General features: G+C 41.5%; 1 protein-coding gene across 1 annotated transcript in view; it reads left to right on the forward strand.

Moving 5' to 3' along the window:
- The first annotated feature begins 4,003 nt into the window (after positions 1-4,003).
- TLL1 (tolloid like 1) overlaps positions 4,004-19,334 on the forward strand; it is a 204,754-nt gene continuing 189,423 nt past the window's right edge. The window contains exons 1-2 of the mRNA XM_007067044.4: positions 4,004-4,901; positions 5,153-5,766. Coding sequence (XP_007067106.1) covers positions 5,610-5,766 — 157 coding nt within the window. The 5' untranslated portion in view covers positions 4,004-4,901; positions 5,153-5,609. The remainder of the gene's footprint in view (positions 4,902-5,152; positions 5,767-19,334) is intronic.

Here is a 19,334-nt window from a genome sequence, read left to right on the forward strand (position 1 = left end):
TGAAACCCAAGATTCCTGAATGTCACCATTCCTCTGCTGTCAGCAAATATCTGTGAAACCCTCTGGCAAAGCATCTCATCCTCTTCTGGTGCTGGTCCACATGAAGGATGACAGACTACTACTGCTATCAGTTACTCCATTGCTTCAGGTGGCAGAGATCTGTGTGATGGATCTAAAAGTTGCCTGTGCAACCATAATTTGGTCCCCTTGTTCGTATGCATGAAGATAGTGTTTAATTACATTATCACATACTATTTTTTCCATAGGACCCCTCCCTGATTCAGTGCTTTATTTGTTGCAGAAGTTGGAAGGTGTGTAGAAATGAGGAAGGAAGAGAAAGGACAATCTCATGGTTAAAACAGTTAAATGCTACCCTAGAGAATTGAATTCTACTCCTGCCTGTGATGTAGAGAGAGAGAGAGAACTTTCATTGAATTCACTCTCTTAGGCTCCTTTGAAAATCCGGCCAAAGTCTCTGCCCCAAGGAGTTCATGATTTATGGCCCCAATCCTTCCGTGGCTTAGGCATGTGCTTAACTTTATACTGTAAGTAATCCCATTGATTTCAATAGGACTGTACTGTGCTCTGCAGATATGCAGGGGAACACATACCCAGTTCGGGGAGAGAGAGACATGCTTGCTCTGCTGGAGCTAGCACACTAAAAATAGCAGTGTAGCCAGTTGTAGTGTGAACACTTTAGTTGTCGTGTGAGCCAGTTTTAGTGTGAGCACCTTCCTGAGTACAACCCCTCCCCAACCCTGGGTATGTACTTGGGCAACTGGCCCAAGCCACTGTTGTGCTACCCTTAGCTTGAGCAGAGATAGTGTGTGTGTGTCCTCACCGAGAAACGTGTGCCCAGCTGCAGTATAAACATACTCTCAGAGCTCAGTGCAGAAGTGAGGCCTAAGCAGCAGACACACAGACAAAGGAGGAGGGGTGTGTGTGACAAAAATGATTGAGCAGTAATGTTTCAGGGTTATCTTTTCAGTTCCATGTTTGGTGAGTTTCTTTTGGTTTTGTTAGTTTATTTTGGGTTTTTTTGTTAATACTTTTTGTGGTGGAAGAGAACCTCGATAGCCCTGCTACAGTGAATTACACTGAGACAGGATGAAAGAAGTATGCCACCACCACCTATTCTGTATATCATTTACACTGTAGCATTTTCAGTACTGTTTGGTTTATAACATATTCAACATTTTGGAGAAAAGTGGAAATGCTGCAGGTTGGGGTTTTTGTTGTTGCCACTGCTGTTGTGTTCCTTTGGTTGGTTTCCTTCCAGCTTATGCGGTCTGTCTCTTTGGCTATGTATTGGTTTCTTTGGAAACGGCTGTAGGATGGATTTTGATTGATTGATTGTGTTGTCACATGGATTGTCAGAACTGTGAGCATTTTGGAGTGGTAGAGATATATGTGTGATATTCCCGCCCCCCTCCCCCCCGTTTAAAGTGGTGCTTTTTAAATTGTGCAGCCACAAACAAGCTATATTGAATATGGGGAAGATTACACTTCTGAAAGTTTTTATTAGGAAATGATGACGTAATCAAATGATTTAAGTAAACCGTGAAAATAATTTCTATTAATGATTAAGGATTTTCTAAAGTGATTGATGCAAGTAGTAGTATACATTTATTATTTCTCTATCTTACGTTTTTCTAGAATACCCATCACTGTGATATCTAAGTGCTATGAACTGTTATAAATGGCAAGAGCTTTACATTTAAATCGGAATCATTAATTTAATCTGTAGTTGTTATGGATAACAAACACAAAGCAGATCTTGTCCTGAACCTGTAAATCACATTTACTTGATCTGCACACATCATACATTTACATTTTATCCCCATCTACTGTGACAAGCACAGAGGATCTATTTCTATGTCTTTGGCACAGGTGTATGCCTGGGTCTCTTTCTTATCTTGGTTAGAATTCTACCAGGCAAGCTGTCCTCAAGCCTGTTAGTGGCTAGTGCTGTTCTGATGTTTCTGGTGACGCTGAGGTCAGGGGCAGATTGTCGGCTGGAGGCTAAGGGTGACGTCAGTGCGTACCTTGCTGAGAGAGTTAATCTCCCACTGGCAGAGCGCGAGACAGTCTAATAATCATCTCACTGAGAAGATTGGCACATTTGGGATCACATACTGTACACTGTTTTCCCATGGCTACAGAAGAACAGGCAAATACCAAGATTACGAACACTCTACTGATACATGGGTGTGTCCGTACATGTGTTGTATAGGTTTAAGACAAGTTCTGTTTTGTGTTTGGGATCCACAGCACTTACAAAGAAAATCAATGTTTCAAAGGTAGGTATATCTATTTATATTTGTATACAGAACTAGGTTTGATTAACAGGACAATAAACAAAATCTGTTTTTCTTAGGGACAAGATTACTGAAGTCCAATTTGTGAACTAAAAAAGTGACTAGTCACATTTTAGAACAAATATTATACAGTATAATATAAAATAGTAGAAGTTAGGTTTTTGTTCTGATCAAGGCACACAAACCCCCTCTGTAGAATACTGTATTTGTTAATAGATACAGCCCACCAGTCCAAAATATCACAGGGATAAAGGCAAGTCACTATATTTTAGCATTTCTTTGATGGTTTTAATAGAAACGTTTTCTGATTCCTCTTTGTGAGTTGATGTGCCTGTATTCAGAACTGTTAACTGTTAGGAGGGCTGGTCATGGAAACTATGCTGAAAGGAGAAAAATAGCTGCTAAGTTTTTCAGGCTTGTTTGTGAGCTGATGTAACATGCTGTTCGCAGGCTTCTGTAACCCACAGTAAACTGAAGTGCTGGCAAATTACCTTTTAAGAAATATTGCAGCCAAATTTTTAGCAATGTTTACTCATGTTGAGGTCTCAACTTTGGGTTGACCAATTTGAGACCAGATGAAGCCAGAGGGAGCTGTCGATCCTCGTCGCCTCTGAAAATAAGGCACACAATTTCTTAAGTGGGGTCCCCTGAAATTGAGGTATACAAAATTAATGAATGCTTCTGAAAATATTGACGTTAATTGATGTTTGACACTGAATGTGGTATAGGGCAGCAAGCTACCATTTCCAACTCCTTCCCAGTTTTAATTGCATTAACTGTGGGGGGCAGGGTATCTATCTATAGCACTGCACCAGAGCAACACCCACCATTCATTTTTGAGGAATAAATGAATCTCACACTGATGGGCTCAGATAAAATAGATTGACATAAACTGGATAGCGGACAGCTAGATGTGACTATTCTTTTCTTTTTTAGTAGCCAGGATTATGTAGTCACAGAAAATACATTAATAACTGCAGTGAAGACAAGGGGCTCTTTTAATTAATCCAGATTTGGCTATCAGAATCACAACTCCCAGTCTCACATTTGTGTCTCCTGCTCCTCTTCTCCAAACTTCCACCACCTGAAGAAGAGCTCTGTATAAAGCTGGTCTCTCTCACCAACTGGAAGCTGGTCCAATAAAAGCTATTATCTCACCCACCTTGTCTCCCAAATATCCTGGGACCAACAGGGCTATAATAACATTGCATACCTTCCTCTCATACAGCTCTAATCAGCAGCAGCCACAGCTTAAAGGTAGATCACACATCTAACTTTACAAACACTAAACCTTGAGAAACAGCATTTGCTATAGTACTGAAGTGTAAGAAAATGAAGCAAGCACGAATAAATGTTCAGTCCAATCTGATTTTATTTACGATGACTGTGTCCCTGTCTGCACCGCACAGGAGCAGATGCATGCATCTTGTTCACATGCTAAGGAATAAGGGACTATCTCTTGCCTGGGGGAAGTTGTTAGGACATACCAGCCTTTTGAGGGCTCTGATGTAAAATAAAGACAGCATCTTCACAGCCCTTTCAAAAGCCGGTGTTAAATGTGACACCATAACGAGATTTGAACAGCAGAAACTCCCAGCTACCTACCCCTCCTTTCTACCACCCTCCTTTCCATGGAAATTTGTAAAAGGAGGAGGAGTTTGTTAGGGAAAAAAAAATCTCACCTTAGTTTACAGTTTGAGGCGTGACTGCAGGATCGGAATCACTCTGTCTCAGAGGGGGAGTTAAATAGACACATGGTATTTTTATCGCTTTAGTTTTATTCCAGCAGCACGTTTTCCTTCTTCAGGTTGGCCGGCTGAAAGGAGGCTTTCCGTGTTGATCCGTTCGGTCTGGCTTTAAGGAAAACAACAACGCACCAACAACTCACCCTCACTGCCTGCGAGTGACTGAATGCTCAGGCTGAATTATACAAAGTCGAGCATTGAAGCCAAGGGAGGAAGAGAGCGAGCTGGCGCTGCTGCTTCTACGGGAACTTTTGAAAATAAACCTTTACAACTCTCCTTCAGATCCACGTGAAAAAAGCAAAGCCGGACTGCAAGGTCTCAGCGTTGCCTGTTGCAATCTGTAATTTTACGTTGCATTTGCCTTTTTATTTTTATGTTACTTTCATTTTGGAACTGCTTCCCCAGCTCCTTGGCTGAACTTTGGAGATCAATGGACCTTTTATATCTCCTGCCCGTATTTAAACAAACTATGGACGCTTAAACTCCCCCCACCCCCACTCACGGGGCTAACGCTGCGCGGTAGCAGCAGAGGGAGAAACACACAGGCACTTCTTTAGAGACGGGGGGAAAGAGTGCAGGGATTTCTCATCCTCATTTCATCCTCACGGATTCTCCCGAGTCTCCTTCGCTGCTGAGAGTTGGCCCGCGTGGTGTTTCATCTGATTCCCGCAAGATTTCCCCCCTCTTTAAAAAAAAGAAAGAAATACCATGCGTTGCTTATCTGTAGAGACAGCTATATGGAGAGAGAGGCATACAGTGAGTGCGTATGTGTTTTCATAAGACTATCAAGAGAGCAGATCAGAAGCAGCCCGGATCCTGACCCTGACTGTATGAATAAGTAAGCAGGATGCTGACGATTGTTAGTTGCCTGTAAGGTTTTTATAAGCTGGGAGGGAGGGGGTGGGGGGGGGGGGAGACCAGAGACACAGAGCAAAGGGGGGAAAGGGGGAAGCCCTTGCACTTTTTCTCTCTGTTCCCCTCAGTGCTGCTGCTTCTACCCATCACTGTGAAGGGCTCTGAGGTCTGCTGTAGTGGAAATTGTTGTTAGCACCCCTCTTCTCTCTCTCTCTCTCTTTCGCCCGGTGGCAGTTTGCCGATGTGCACACCGGATCCATCTTCCCGCAGCAGCTGCAGCAGCAACGGGATCAGCGGAGCGCTCGGGAGCAGGCAGCCGGCGGAAAGGATCCTACTTGCCCCGGCCCCGGAGCCCTGGCAGCAGCGGTGGAAAGTTTGGCTGGGGGGTGACAGAGGCGAGAAGACGCCCTGACAGGCGAGATCCCTAGTCAGACTACATCCCTCCCCCCCCCCCCCGCGCCCACCCACCCGGCAACTTCTCCCCTGCAAGGGGAGGGGGTGGAGAAGGGGAAGCAACATTCTCCTTCTCTATGGTATGTCCATATGACTGGGGACACCTAGAGACCACAGCATCTCAGCGGAGGAGAAGAGAAATTTCCCCTCCATCCCTTGCCTTCCTGTATCGGTCCAGCGTGGACAGCAGCTCAGTCCTAGCTCCTCTCTGCCCCCTTGCCCACCTCTGTGGTAGAGGATGACAATGCTTTGCTGGAGGGTGGCGTTGTGGCTGGCTGGGTTGACTGCCTGGGGGAAGCTCTCCTCCTGCTCTGGCCTTGATTATGACTACACTTACGATTTCAATGAAGAAGATAAAGCTGAAGCGATAGATTATAAGGATCCCTGTAAAGCCGGTAAGTGACTTCCAAGGCTAACACTGTTAACCCCCCCCAGGTGGTGACTTGGTCTCTTTTTTCTTTCCGATCTGTGTGGGAGGCTGGGAGCTCACCTGCTTCCTCCTCTTTGGGAGGCGAGGCCAAGGGGAAGTCTGGGCAGTAGCAGCAAGTGGAGTTGGGCTCAAGGGCTTTGCTGTGTCACTCGGTGGGATTTCTATGGACCTGCTTTCTCGGGGCTTAGAGTTTCCACTTTCCTTGCACTTTACAACGGTGCTTGGACGACAAAGTGCTTTGAGTGCACTTTTTAGCATATGCTTCTTCCCCCGCCATGATTTATTAGAAAGCCTTGAATCCCAGAACTGGGCTCATTTCCCCTGCTCTCCAGGAGGTGTTTCCAATCACTGCAGTCTTGGGGTGGGTAGAAAGGAAACCTGTAGAGAGGCTACTGGGCACAACCTCATTCCTTATTGCAGCGCTATCAGAATAACTGGTCCACAAGGCTGATCGCTAAGTGCAAACACCCCCCCCCCCCCCGCCGCTTATTTTTATTTACAGCGCAATATTGTTGCTGCTTCCCATCGGCAGCCACTCGATTTGGGAACAGCTGAGAGAACTTGGAAGTTTCAAGGCCACTTTAAATATGGAAAGTGGATGATTCCAGTGAGATTAGCTCTAACGTGCCTCGCCCTGCCTTCCTTGCACAACCAAAACTACCCTTTGAAGGCAGGAGGAATGTTGGCCGTCCAGAAAGGCAGGATCAGGCCCCACATACCGTGCTGTAGGTTTGTTGGCTTCTGCTTGAGCGCCCGGGGTAGCTGGAGCTAGCCCTCCCGGCTGCTGCTGCTGCTCCTGCTCGCGCATGCTGTAGGCTGCCACCACGTGAGGAGAGTTCCTGTGGCCCCCTCTTCCTTTCAGCAGCCTGTCTGGCTGTCTCTCTTTTCTTTCAACCTGTTTCTTGACCCATTCTCTCTTTCTTCCATTGTTAACGGCCAGCACTCACGTTGAGCGATTACTCGGAGCAATACACTTCCCTTGTAATTCTCTCGGTCTTGCACTAAAGAGCCACCTCCAATGGGCGGCCTCTCTTTCCCCATCCTCGGCTACCAGTCGAAAGTGTCTCCCGGCTTTCCATCACAATTGTGCCGGGCTTTTAGTTAAAGAGCAGCTCTTTTTGTGGATTGACTTTGATGGTCCATTGGATGGTCTCTTCAGACTGGTTTCCCTATGAGTATTTATGCTAGTGCTTACACAGACGGAGAGGAGAGTGAAGGGGGGTGGGTGAGGGGATTACTACATTTAAATGACATTCCTTGGTTGTATTAATTATATAGTTGACTAGTATTTGTTGTGGTTCAATGTAGTCAGGTTGATAGCCACAGCCAAATAGAAATCTGGGCTGTCTGTCTACTGATCTGTCTCTAGAAATAAGTGAGCTGTAGCTCAGGAAAGCTCATGCTCAAATAAATTGGTTAGTCTCTAAGGTGCCACAAGTCCTCCTTTTCTTTTTGCAAATACAGACTAACACGGCTGTTACTCTGAAACTCCTTTCTTTATTCCCAATTAGACTTCTTGTAATTTCCGTTTGCAAAGGGAAGACCTGGTTTTCTATAGTATTTGTTGACTGGGTGACTTCCATTAAAGTTGATTGCAAAACTCCCATTGACTTCATTGGAACCAGGAGCAAGCTCACAAGTTACTTACAGAGTAGCAGCCCTGTTAGTCTGTATCCGCAAAAAGAACAGGAGTACTTGTGGCACCTTAGAGACTAACCAATTTATTAGAGCATAAGCTTTTGTGGGCTACAGCATCCAATGAAGTGGGCTATAGCCCACGAAAGCTTATGCTCTAATAAATTAGTTAGTCTCTAAGGTGCCACAAGTACTCCTGTTCTTTTTTTAAATGAAAGACTGTACCTTGTTACTTGCAAATTTTGTTATGGACACTTATTCTAAGTCATGGTTGTTGATTCACATCAGCCTGGGTATAAAATAAGTGCTTTAGTTTTGTAGCTGTCTCCTTTGCATTAATTAGTTATTCGGTATCCTGAAACCTAGTTCAGCCAAAGGTTGTGTTCTCTGTGTGTATGTGGGTTTGCTGAATTTGAGGAGAATGTGGTGAATATATATGCCAAATATGCAGACACTATGTTTTTCTAATCACAAAACTATTCCTTTCTGAGGTGTGCATTGCTAATATTCTTTGCTTAGAGCTGAGGAATGTACAAGTTCAAAAACAGTAGAATCAGCTGCAAACAAATCTTAATTTACTCCAATTAAAAACATGCAAGAAACTTTGTATAAAAAAGACAGTTACCTACATTCTGACCACAGTTGATCTGAACTCTTTTGATGTTTTCTGGGACAGGTTTTAAGTGAGATTTCATTCATTTTTTATTTCATAAGAAATCTTTTTGTCTACACTTAGTGAAGTGAAATACTTGGTTTTTTTGTGTGCTTTTTGTTTCATTTTGTAAAATTATGCATGTGTGAGTTTTAAATAAGTGTCATAGGTAGGGGAAAAAAGGAGTTGTGGCTGAAAGGCAGCTGGAATATGTTAAATGTGTCAGCTCTCTATTTTGTTCCATTTTGTTTTACTTTTGAGAAGGCAGAAAGAAGGTGACTATTTGGGTCCAATTTAATATTTCATGTAAAATCAGCCATAAATATACATTCAGTCATTATAATGATTAAAAATGAGCCTTGCTCCTACTTAGGATCTTACTCTCCTTTAGGTGCTCAGATAATAGTGATGAGAACCATGTAACTACTAAGATACATAGATAGATGCATGATAGACTTACATGTGTATAGTTTCCATTAATCTTAAACTGAATCACCTCCATATTTCTCTACACACTGAATAGCCCCTTTAGTTTTTGAATGTACAGTAACTTTGTGAAAACCCAAATGCAACATAAATACCATTTTATATTGGATTTGTACCATATCTTTGAGGGTTCTTTTCCAATCGTGTATACATGAGTAATTCTCCATGTATCAAAATGAGACCGATACCCCTGAAAAAGTTACACTGAAAATTTTTGTCTTTGAGCTTCCCTAAACACTATGATAGTCTGATTACCCATTGCTGAGTACCCACTGAAGTTAATAGGAATTATGGATGCTCAGCACCATTTAGGATTATATCCTAAACTTTTATTCTCTCTTGGTCCTTTTTCCTGTTGAGTGGTAATTTTATTGAAGTCAGTTGGACTACTTCCATAGTAAAGTTCCACCCAATGTAAGGAAGGGTGCCAGAATCAGGCTTTGAGCATGGAACTATGAGACTTAACTTTTACATCCAGGTTTGTGTGGATGTGCCATGGGTGAAGCAACAGAACAAAATAAGATAACCTCATCCAGGAAATGTATAAATTGCAAACTAAGTATGTACGTTAGATATAATTAAGGTAGATGTTAGCTTTTTTTGCTAGACTTTCAGTGACTATAACTAAGAGTACACAATTATTTTATATAAATGTTTATGAAGAGGACAATTATGTCCCATGGATTTCCGCTCACTTTTCTACATGAAGAAACACCATAAAACAACTACCATGTTACAGAGTAACATACTCCAAATATTCAGAAATTAAATAGCAGGTTTAGGAGAGCTAGCAGAGTAACATTACTGGTTGTAATTTGTGAGAATGTGGAGGATGAATTCAGTATTTGGGAGTTCCTTTTGTAAAACAAGAGCAAAGGGAGGAGAAGAGGAACATGAAATAAATAAGAGCACTTTACAATAGCCTTTCAGCTGGAAGACGTGCTGATTACAGAAGCTTAACTTGTCACATAAAACTTACGTTTCTGCACCAAAACATAAGCTTAGCTGCATGTTCGATTTAAAATATAAAAGTGGGCATTTCCATTCTGCTTTTCTCCCAGTCAGCCGCTATCATCGTGCTGTCATTTTATGGCTAGCTGCTCACTGTGTTTTCATAAGAATATATAGGAAAATGTCCATAATTTCATGATCCAGTGCACACCATGAGGCAGATTCTCAGCTGGCGTAAATTGTCATAGGTCTGTTGAAGTTAATCCTCCCCCCCCCCCCCCCCCCCCCCCCCGTCTTTTAGTAGGTTTTCTTCTTACTACAGTATCAAAAATATCAGGAGGGGGGGATATACTCTTAAGGAAGGGTCTAGCAAAATGTACTGGAAACCCACTAGTGAGAGGTCAATGGTTTTTGGTTTTGTTTTGAGGTACTTGTGTGAATGTGAATCTTCTTGCAGATGTGATTTCTTTCCAGGGAAGCAGGAAGAATGGGATGCACTGAAGACACTACTAGCTAGGTTCATATGCTTCCATGGCTTGTGTGGTGAAAAACTACAGAAACAGGCTATAGAAAGAGGAAAAATACCCCACACAGAAAGTACCTCTGCACTATGACACATCACTCCAACTTAATGAAAGCAGAAATCCACACATCACAATTTCTGCAGACGTGTGGAAAGGGCCTGGGTTGGTAGGGAGAAGTCATGTTGGTGACTGTTAGCTCACGTGCATTTACAGCCCAAACTTCAGATATTGTGTGCAAGGAAAGCATAGCATTACTTTGTTGAGATCACCTGGAGAACCCTACCAGAAGTGGACTCAATGGCAGGTGGGCCTGGGGAAAAGGGATGCTGGGCTATGAGTGGAGCATGGTGCTGTAAGGAGGCCATGTTAAGCTTGTGATTTGTGTGGTTTCTAGTGTGTTTCTCTACTGACCTGTAGCCTATGCATGCATTTTGATTCATGTCGCTTCCCCTTCTGACAAGCACCCTGCATGCTGAAACAGTGGGATGTGATGTAGCACAGTTTCTGTGCTTCTGATGCCGCACATGTTTCCTTGTTTCTCCACCGGAGAGGAACATGCTGCCCGCAGTGCTTAACACGGTAAACTCCAGTTGGGCCGTCTAGGTTCAGCTTCCAGATCTAGTTAGTTGAAAGTTGAAATACTGAAGTATTTGTGGCACCTTAGAGACTAACAAATTTATTAGAGTATAAGCTTTCGTGAGCTACAGCTCACTTCATCGGATGCATAAATTTGTTAGTCTCCCAGGTGCCACAAATACTCCTTTTCTTTTTACGGATACAGACTAACACGGCTGCTACTCTGAAACTTGAAATACTGAGACAGTCTTCATTACAATAGCAGCATTAATCCTGTAAAGGTGCTATGAAGAATCTAAGAATGGACATCTTAGAATAAGAAGCTTTGTATAAATGGTCTGTTACTCCAGAAACAAAGTCCAGTAGTCAGCAATAAAGAGGCACTGTCCACCTCGTCACATCTGGACATTTATTTAAAAGTTTTTTCTCAGGAGTCCTGTTTGTTGCTATTGTTTTCTTTTGGCTGATTATTATAGCAGCAGCATATTTAAAAAGCAGCCAAAACCAGCTTATAATAAACACACCAGATAAAATCTGCTGGTTTGTGCTGAGACACACAGTCAGTGCATGTATATCTTGCTTTGATTTTGGGCACCCAAGAGGGTGTTTTCTTTTGTTTTGCTAATGAAAATAGCATGGAATAATTATCTTCAGAGAATAAGAACAATAATCATTTTTACAGATGGGTAGTTTTGGGGAGTAAATGAGGTTGAGAGTGGCTGGTTAAAAATAGTGTGTGTAGAGCAGGTGGGGATGGGGGGGAGCGGGGACAGTCTAGTGATCGGAGCAGGAGAATCAAGAATCCTGATTACTGTTTCCAGTGCTGACTCCTTTGAGGTCTTAAACAAGTCACTTGATTTCTTTTTTCCATTTTTAAAAAATCTGGAAAATGGGGATGATAATACTTCTTACCTCACTGAGTTGTGAAGCTTGATTATATAGTGTTTTTGGAAAGTGCTTGGAGCATGAGAAGAATGAAAAACACAAAATAATAGGATTATTATTATAACGTGTCATCTGTAACTCCGCAGTCTAGTTCTTGTCTATTGATGTCATAACAACACCTTTTGCAAAAGTTGTTTTTTGAGATTATGAAATGTATGCTGGCTGGAAGGCTGTTGTTGGGCTGTGCCTTGTATTCTGGCATACATGTCTTTCTTTTTCATGTACTGTAAACACACTATTATGCTCTTGGGTAATTGGGAAGTCTTTTAAAGAAACTTATTACACGTTTGAATCTGTTATGTAATTTATATGGCGAAGCTCTTTCTCTATATACGTAAGTGTTGCTGGAAATGATGAGATCAGTCCTATGCACTATTTAATCACTTTATTTAGAGAATTTAATGCTCATAATATATGCCAGATGGACAGAATTCGAGTCTGAAGTCCTTTATTTTTCCAGAGGACAGATACAAGATAGGCAGCAGAACAGTAGTAAGCTCCCTTGCATAGCTTCTCAGCTTTGATCTGGACTCACTTTGATTGATTAACAAACTTCATTTTAAATCAGATTTGTTCCTGCAGTTCAGCATTCTGTCTTTCTATTATACCATGCCCATCACTGTGGAATCCAGCAATTTATATATATGTGTGAACATCAGTCTCTCGCTCCTCCCCACCCCCCATCCCTGAGTTAATAGGATTTTGTTGGTAGTAATATTTTGGGAAAGCTAGGTTGAAAAAAGCGTTTTACATTTCAGCTACATGTCCACTCTGTCATGCAGAAGACTTAGGGCGAGTCTACACTAACAACTTAAATTGACCTATATTAGGTCAATTTATAGCCACTGCGGTCCACACTACCCTCCTTGGGTCGGTGGTGCGCATCCTCACCAGGAGCGCTTCCACCAACCTAAGAGGGGCAGTGTGGGGATCTGAGAGCCTGGTCCCTCAGCTCCGTTGGCAGCTCCCTACTGGGAGCCCAGCTGCCCCATAGGCTTCCAGGCTCCCGGCAGACTTTTCCCCGCCCCCTGGCTCCCTGTTCCCTGCCAGGAGTGGAGGAAACTGCCCGGGGCTTCTTGCCTCCCTGTTCCCTGTAGGGAGTGGGATCCAGCCATCGGGGCGTCTTGGTCCCTCCCATTCCCCCCCACCTGCTTCCCACCAGGAGCCAGGCAGTCTTGTCAATTTCAGGCTCAATTTCATGCTGGAGCCGTGAAATTGACAAAACAGACAATGTTTCCAGGTGGGAGTAGGGGCAGGGAAGAAGCTACCCAGGGCTTCTTGCCTTCTTGTTCCTCACCAAGAGCAGGGTCCAGCCGCCTGGGCTTCTCGCCCTGGCTCCCAGCTGGGAGCAGGGTCTAACCACCCAGGCTTCTCGCCCTGGCTCCCAGCCAGGAGCTGGGTCCAGCCACCCAGCTCTCCAGGGGAGGGGAGGGCAGCTGGGCTCTGACTGCCCAGCTTTCTTGTCAATTTCAGGGCTCTGCTGGAGCCCTGAAATTGACAGGAGAACTAACTGCAGATGTAAGTAACTCAGTGTTTACACAGACATTGCCTTGCCCTAACTACACCGACATAAGCCCTACACCTGTCATGAAGGTGGAGTTACTATGTCAGTATAGTAGGAGCACTTACATTGGTGGGATAAGGCTGTAGTGTAGACACTGACATAATTAGGTCAACGTAAGCTGCCTTATGTCGACCAAACTGTAGTGTAGACTATGCCTTAGTTTCGCATTCAGATCACTTTCCACTGGGTCTTGATTCTGAATGTGCTTATGCCACTGTAAATCAAGAGGGATTCCACTGAAATAAGTGATGTCATATCACTAGTTATAAACCAATGAAAAATAAGATTTATAATAATTTGTGCAACGTTATAGTGAATTTGCACTTCTTGGAAGGGACACTGTAGCAGACATTGTTTTAAACCTGTCGAGGGTGGGGAGAACATTCTCGGAGTATTCAAAGAGCAAAATTGTTTCCTGTCTGCTTGAGTCTTAACGATCTAGCTGCTTTTACCAAATTCAAAAAGAAAAAGAAAAAATCTAAGCCACAGGTTCTCAATTTTTTTTCATAGTATGGACCACATTTGACAGTGTGTCTTATGGGTCTGTCTCCTCCCATATACAACTGTATAGTTCTCCTCCTTCTGTTCAGGATTGTACAGATTTCCTCCCCTTCCATTCTTGATCACAGACAACCTCCATTTACATTAGCATTACAACTCTTTTGCAACTATAGCAACTGCTTACATAGAAAAGTAACACTAGAAAAGTATTTTGGTATTTTTAGCTCTCTTTTCTTTTAAGCTTTTGTTCTTTGTGAAGAAAGTTAGCTCTTCATTTCATCTCCACCTCCCATCTGATCTGTTCTGTCCCTTCCTCTCCCACTGTTTTCCTCTACAAACTTCACTGTTGCCTGCTCCTCCTTTCCCTCTGCACAGGCTTCCCTTTCCTTTGTTGCTTTCTCTCAGTTCATACTGCTCAACCACCTTGTCCTCTTCTCCCCTTGCTCCCCTTGACAAACTGTCAAAATATTCCATTCCCTTCCACCCTGCTCCCGGGATTTCCCTTTCTTGCTTGTGGCTAGCAGCTCTACTTCCAGGGATTGCTCCTGTTTCCTCACCACCTCTTATGTAACATTGTCTCCTCCTAGTACAAGCAGCTAGGCTGGCTCTTCATCTTTGTTTCACCTGCTTTTATAGGCCTGCCAACCTTTCTTTGCAATGAAGAGACTGGGCAACTGTAAAAACATTTGGAAACCAGGAGGAGGAGACAGTAGTATGTGACCAGCCAGATTTTGGAGGTGCTCAGGGCCACCATCTTGTGCTCTGTGGACCACCAGTGTTCCACGGAGAACAGTTTGATTATGATTTTTCCTACATTTACCATGCTTACTCATACAAATCATCCTGTTTGTTTCAGTAGGACTATGTGCATGGGTAGGAGTTTGCAGATTTAAACCATGTGAATGCCTGGATCTGAGCCATATGCCTTTGACATACGTGCACAAGCTCTCAAAGAGTGATTAGACACCAAAATGCAGGCTTGTGGTTTTTTCCCTTCAATATTTAAAAACACAAATTGTCAGGATTAAAAGAGCCAAAAATCAATTTTGCTCTAAAATAGCTCCAGGAATCTTCTTTTCTTGAGGTATGTGAAAAATGATGCCTAAGGGATGCACAGTGTATGTTGTTTTTTTTAACCAGCCACTCTGCAGACTTTACATTGTTAAGATGAAATCTTTTGACAGCAGGACCAATAATTGAATACATAATTGATTTTAAAATGTTTGTGTTAGCACCAATGACTATAAATTTATGTTACAAACAATTTTATTTCATAAGGTTTCAACATCTGTTTTTAGATGTTTTCCAAATCATGTAAATATCTAAATGCTCTTACCTACAATTCCTGTGTTGCTTGAAACAGATCTACAGATTTTTAAAAGCTATTGTCTAAGAAACATTTATATTTGGGGGGGGGGGGGGGGGAGATAATTTAAAAATAGATATAAATCAGACTTAAAGAAAAAGACACTACCCCAGGGAAAAAGTTTTACCTCTGGTACACCATGATTATAACTGTCTGTCCTAAAATGTGACAGAATGTCTGTATTTTCACATCTCCTCAGGGTTCAAAGATTCATTTGGTCACTATTCTGACATGTTATTGACAATTTCTGTGCTTTTAAAAATGTAGTGAGGAATAATAAGCACTGAATGTGTTGTCTAATCAGCAAGGAATCCTCAAGAACTCCAACATTAAGCAATAACATGTTCATTTTGAAAATAAATGTTCATTGCAATTGAGAGCAAAAATCTGAGGCTTTAAAAAGCTGCTATCCTCTGTGGATTTAACGTACATTTAGGCCCTGATATGGCACAGATGGATCCCTGCACCCTGATGGAACTAATGGGTCTCCACTTTGGTAGTTCTCTTTACAGGATTGCAGCCTTACCTTGTAGTTTAAAATACCAGATTATGGAAGACAGGGTGAGGCATGGACAGTGAATTAGAATAATATACATAAGGAATAACACAAATGGACCACATGGCCCATATTAAAAGTAATACATTCTTATAACATCTTTTAACAAAAACATGAATTTAATGACATGAGATCACTAAGAGAATATTTTTAAGATGTCAGGTACCTCTCTAATTTTTGGGTGCTCAAAAGTGAATAATTATATGGACCAAGTCCTTCAGTAAAATCAATGGGAATTTTGTGTCAGTCTGAACAGGCAGGAATTCCTCACGTCCATTGCAAATGAATTAATAGAACAAAGAAGCACAATTTTGAATAAGGTACAATAATGTCAAGAATAATGTCCAAGTTGCATGGCTTCTGCGTATTCCCATATGATATCCTCAAATAAGCGATGAAAGGAATTTCAGATGGTCCTTACATAATATCAAGGTTTGTTTTAGCAGTTTACTAACACAAGCCAATTATATTTGGTTTCATAAAAAGTAGTTTTAGAACAACTCAGTGGGTGTGAGAACATGATGATGATCAACTGCCCAATTTTGCCATCTGGTAAAATTCCCTTATTGCATTTATAACAAATTTGCATACATTTTCACAGGCACCCATCAAATAAAATTTGTTTCTTTCTCACAGTTGATACTTTAATTTTATTCTTTGGCTCACTTTTATTTATAGGAGGATTTTTATTCACATACTGGCCTAGTTGATTAAACCAATAATTTATTTGTTGATGAATATTTCTATAATTAACATAATCCATTATGTATGTTCCTAGTCAAAGTGCAGGATACTGGAGGACAAACGGATATGTTAGGATTTTTTACTTTTATTAACTGGAGAATCCCCATAACCCTTTCTCCAAGGGATCAATACCTGCTGAGAGGATGATGTGTTTCAATGTTGCTATCCTATTACAGACACTCAGTATTTTGTTCTGTGATTTTTATGCTTTTTGGTACCAGTGTCTAAGTGTTATATACCTTACTCTCCTCAGGAAGTTTTATTCTTTTTCTAAAACACACGGATATTCAAGACAAATCCATAGTGGACCAAATCCTGGAGTCTTTATTTAGTTATAACTCATATGATATGATGATGAGTGTGGTGTGAAAACCATTACAGAGAGATGCTTTTGCCTGAGTAAGGACTAAGAAAACAACTACTACTGCTACCATGACTTCTGAGGGCCAGATTCTGATATCTGTACTCATGCTGATTAGTATCTTATTCCACAAAGAGTTCTACTGAAATCTGGTCCTGAGTAAGCACCTTGGGTGATTCTTCACAAACCTACATTCCAAACAAATGGAGTCTTATATCTTTACTGTAATTTAAATAAAGTCACATAAAAGAAGGCCTATCCCAGTTTCCAGATCCCTTTGCCATAATTTAAAGATAGAGTGAAACAATCTTTATGAAACCAAAAGGCCATCCCCTGGCACTGTCATCAAATAGCAAAAACACATTACAGACCATATCAAAATCTTGCTATCCCTCAAATACCCAAAACACACCCTGCCCAGCCACTTTTCTGGTAAGCAGAGGATAGCAAATCTTGTACCTTATTTTAAAAAGGGATGATCTGGAGAATTTATAGACTAATAATCCCTGCATCTGTACCTGCCAATTGGTTGAAACAGTAATTAAAAGTAGAGTAACAAAACACATGAGAGATCATGTTATGATAGGGTCTAACCATCATTGTTTCTGTAATGGAAAATTGCACTTTGCTAGTCTCTTAGAATTCTTTGAACATGTCAGTAAAATAGTGGATAAAGGAGAACTAGTTAAATGATTTATTTAGACTTCCAAAAAGCCTTTGACAGGGTCCCAGACAAGAGGCTACTAATGAAGCTAAATAGCCATGGGTCAGAGGCAAAGTGTTGTCGTGAATCAAAAACTGTCTAAGAGAGAGAAAATGAAGTGTAGGATTGAAATGGACAATTTTCATCATGCAAAAGGTTAACGGTCAGTCTCAAGATTTTACTACATCCCATGTGGTTTAGTAGCAATTTACTAATGATCTGAGGAGAGGCGTATGAGCGAAGTAATAAAATCTGCAGGTGACACCGGGTTATTTAGGTTGGGCAGGACCAGAGGGGCCTGTGAGGAGCTTCAGAGGGTGAATGGACAACTTGATTGCCAATGGAGTTTATTGTTGATAAATGTAAAGTAATGCACATTAGCGGGGAAAAGTAAACTACTCATGTGTCTTAGAGTTCTAAATTAACAGTATCATCTCAGGAAAGGGACTTGGGCATCACTGTAGACAGCTCCATGACAACACATGTGCAGTTATGGTAAAAAAAAAAAGGATTAACAAAATGATAAGATGGAGAAGAATATGGAGAATGTAATTCATATGTGATAGTTCACCCACTTCAAAATCCTATTTTTAGTCAGATAGTCTGTTTTAGGGTTCTTAAACTTCAGCTTTTCTTTCTGTTACGTTTTCTTACAAGTGCTTTGTTAGCTATAATCATATCCTATGATCCTTATTAGGAAGGAATTTATACATCATACATGAAAATGGCTTAGCGGGAGGAGGCCTGGGTGAAAGAAATTCTCTTAATCAATCTCCTAATGGAATTGTATTACATTGTTCTTGTGGGTTGAGGATTTACCCTGCATGGAAGAAGCAGTGGGCTCTGCTTCCTAGCACTTATGGGTACTCTGATATACTATGTTCTTATTTTGTGGGCTAATTTTAAAAAATAGGCCTATAAGCCTGTGCTTATAGTTTTTGTGTGTGCAGGCTTCTTGGGGGTGTAACATTTCTACACACACAATTGTAAGTGCAGAATCAGAGACTGAGTGGAGACCGTTTTGAACATTTTGCTCCATAATGTTGGTAATAGCTGAATTGAATATTAGTTACAGTCAACCATATATGGTGCTTGAACCACAGTCACATAACCCATTATTGCAAAACATTTTGATTAAAAACTTAGATATAAAATTAACATGGCACACATTAAATGGATTAAAAACTGGCTAACTGATAGGTCTCAAATGAAATTGTAAATGGTAATCATCATAGAATGGGTGTGTTTCGAGACAGTCCTATGGGCATTGGTTCTTCACCATCCACTATTTAACATTTTCATTAATGACCTGGAAGAAAACGTGAAATCATCACTCATAAAGTGTGAAGATGACACAAAAATTGGGGGAGTGGTAGATAATGAAGAGGACAGAGATCTGGATCACTTGGTGCGTGCAAAAATATGCATTTTAATATGGCTAATTATAAATGGAGACATCTAGGAACATACTTACAAGATAGGGGACTCTTTTCTGGGAAGGAGTTACTCTGAAAAAGATTTTGGGGGATTATGGTGGAAAATTAGCGGAATGTGAGATCCCAGTGTGATGGTGTGGCCAAAAGGGCACATGCAGTCATTGGATGCAGAAACAGGGGAATTGCAAAGGGCAGTAGAGAGGTTATTTCACTTCTCTATTTGGCACTGGTGTGACAACTGCTAGAATACTGTGTCCATTTGTGGTGTCCACAATTCAAGAAAGATGTTGATAAATTGGAGAGGGTTCAGACAAGAGCCATGCGAATGATTAAAGGATTGGAAATCGTGCCTTATAGTGATAGACTCAAGCAGCTCAATCTATTTTGCTGAACAAAGAGAAAATTAAGGCGCGACTTGATTAGTCTATAAGTACTTACATGGGGAACAAATATTGAATAACAAGCTCTTCAATCTAACAGAAAAAGGTATAACATGATCTAACAGCTGGCTCCTGAAGCTAGACAAATTCAGA

This window comes from Chelonia mydas, chromosome 4, assembly GCF_015237465.2.
Source record: "Chelonia mydas isolate rCheMyd1 chromosome 4, rCheMyd1.pri.v2, whole genome shotgun sequence".
Lineage (NCBI taxonomy): Eukaryota > Metazoa > Chordata > Testudines > Cheloniidae > Chelonia > Chelonia mydas.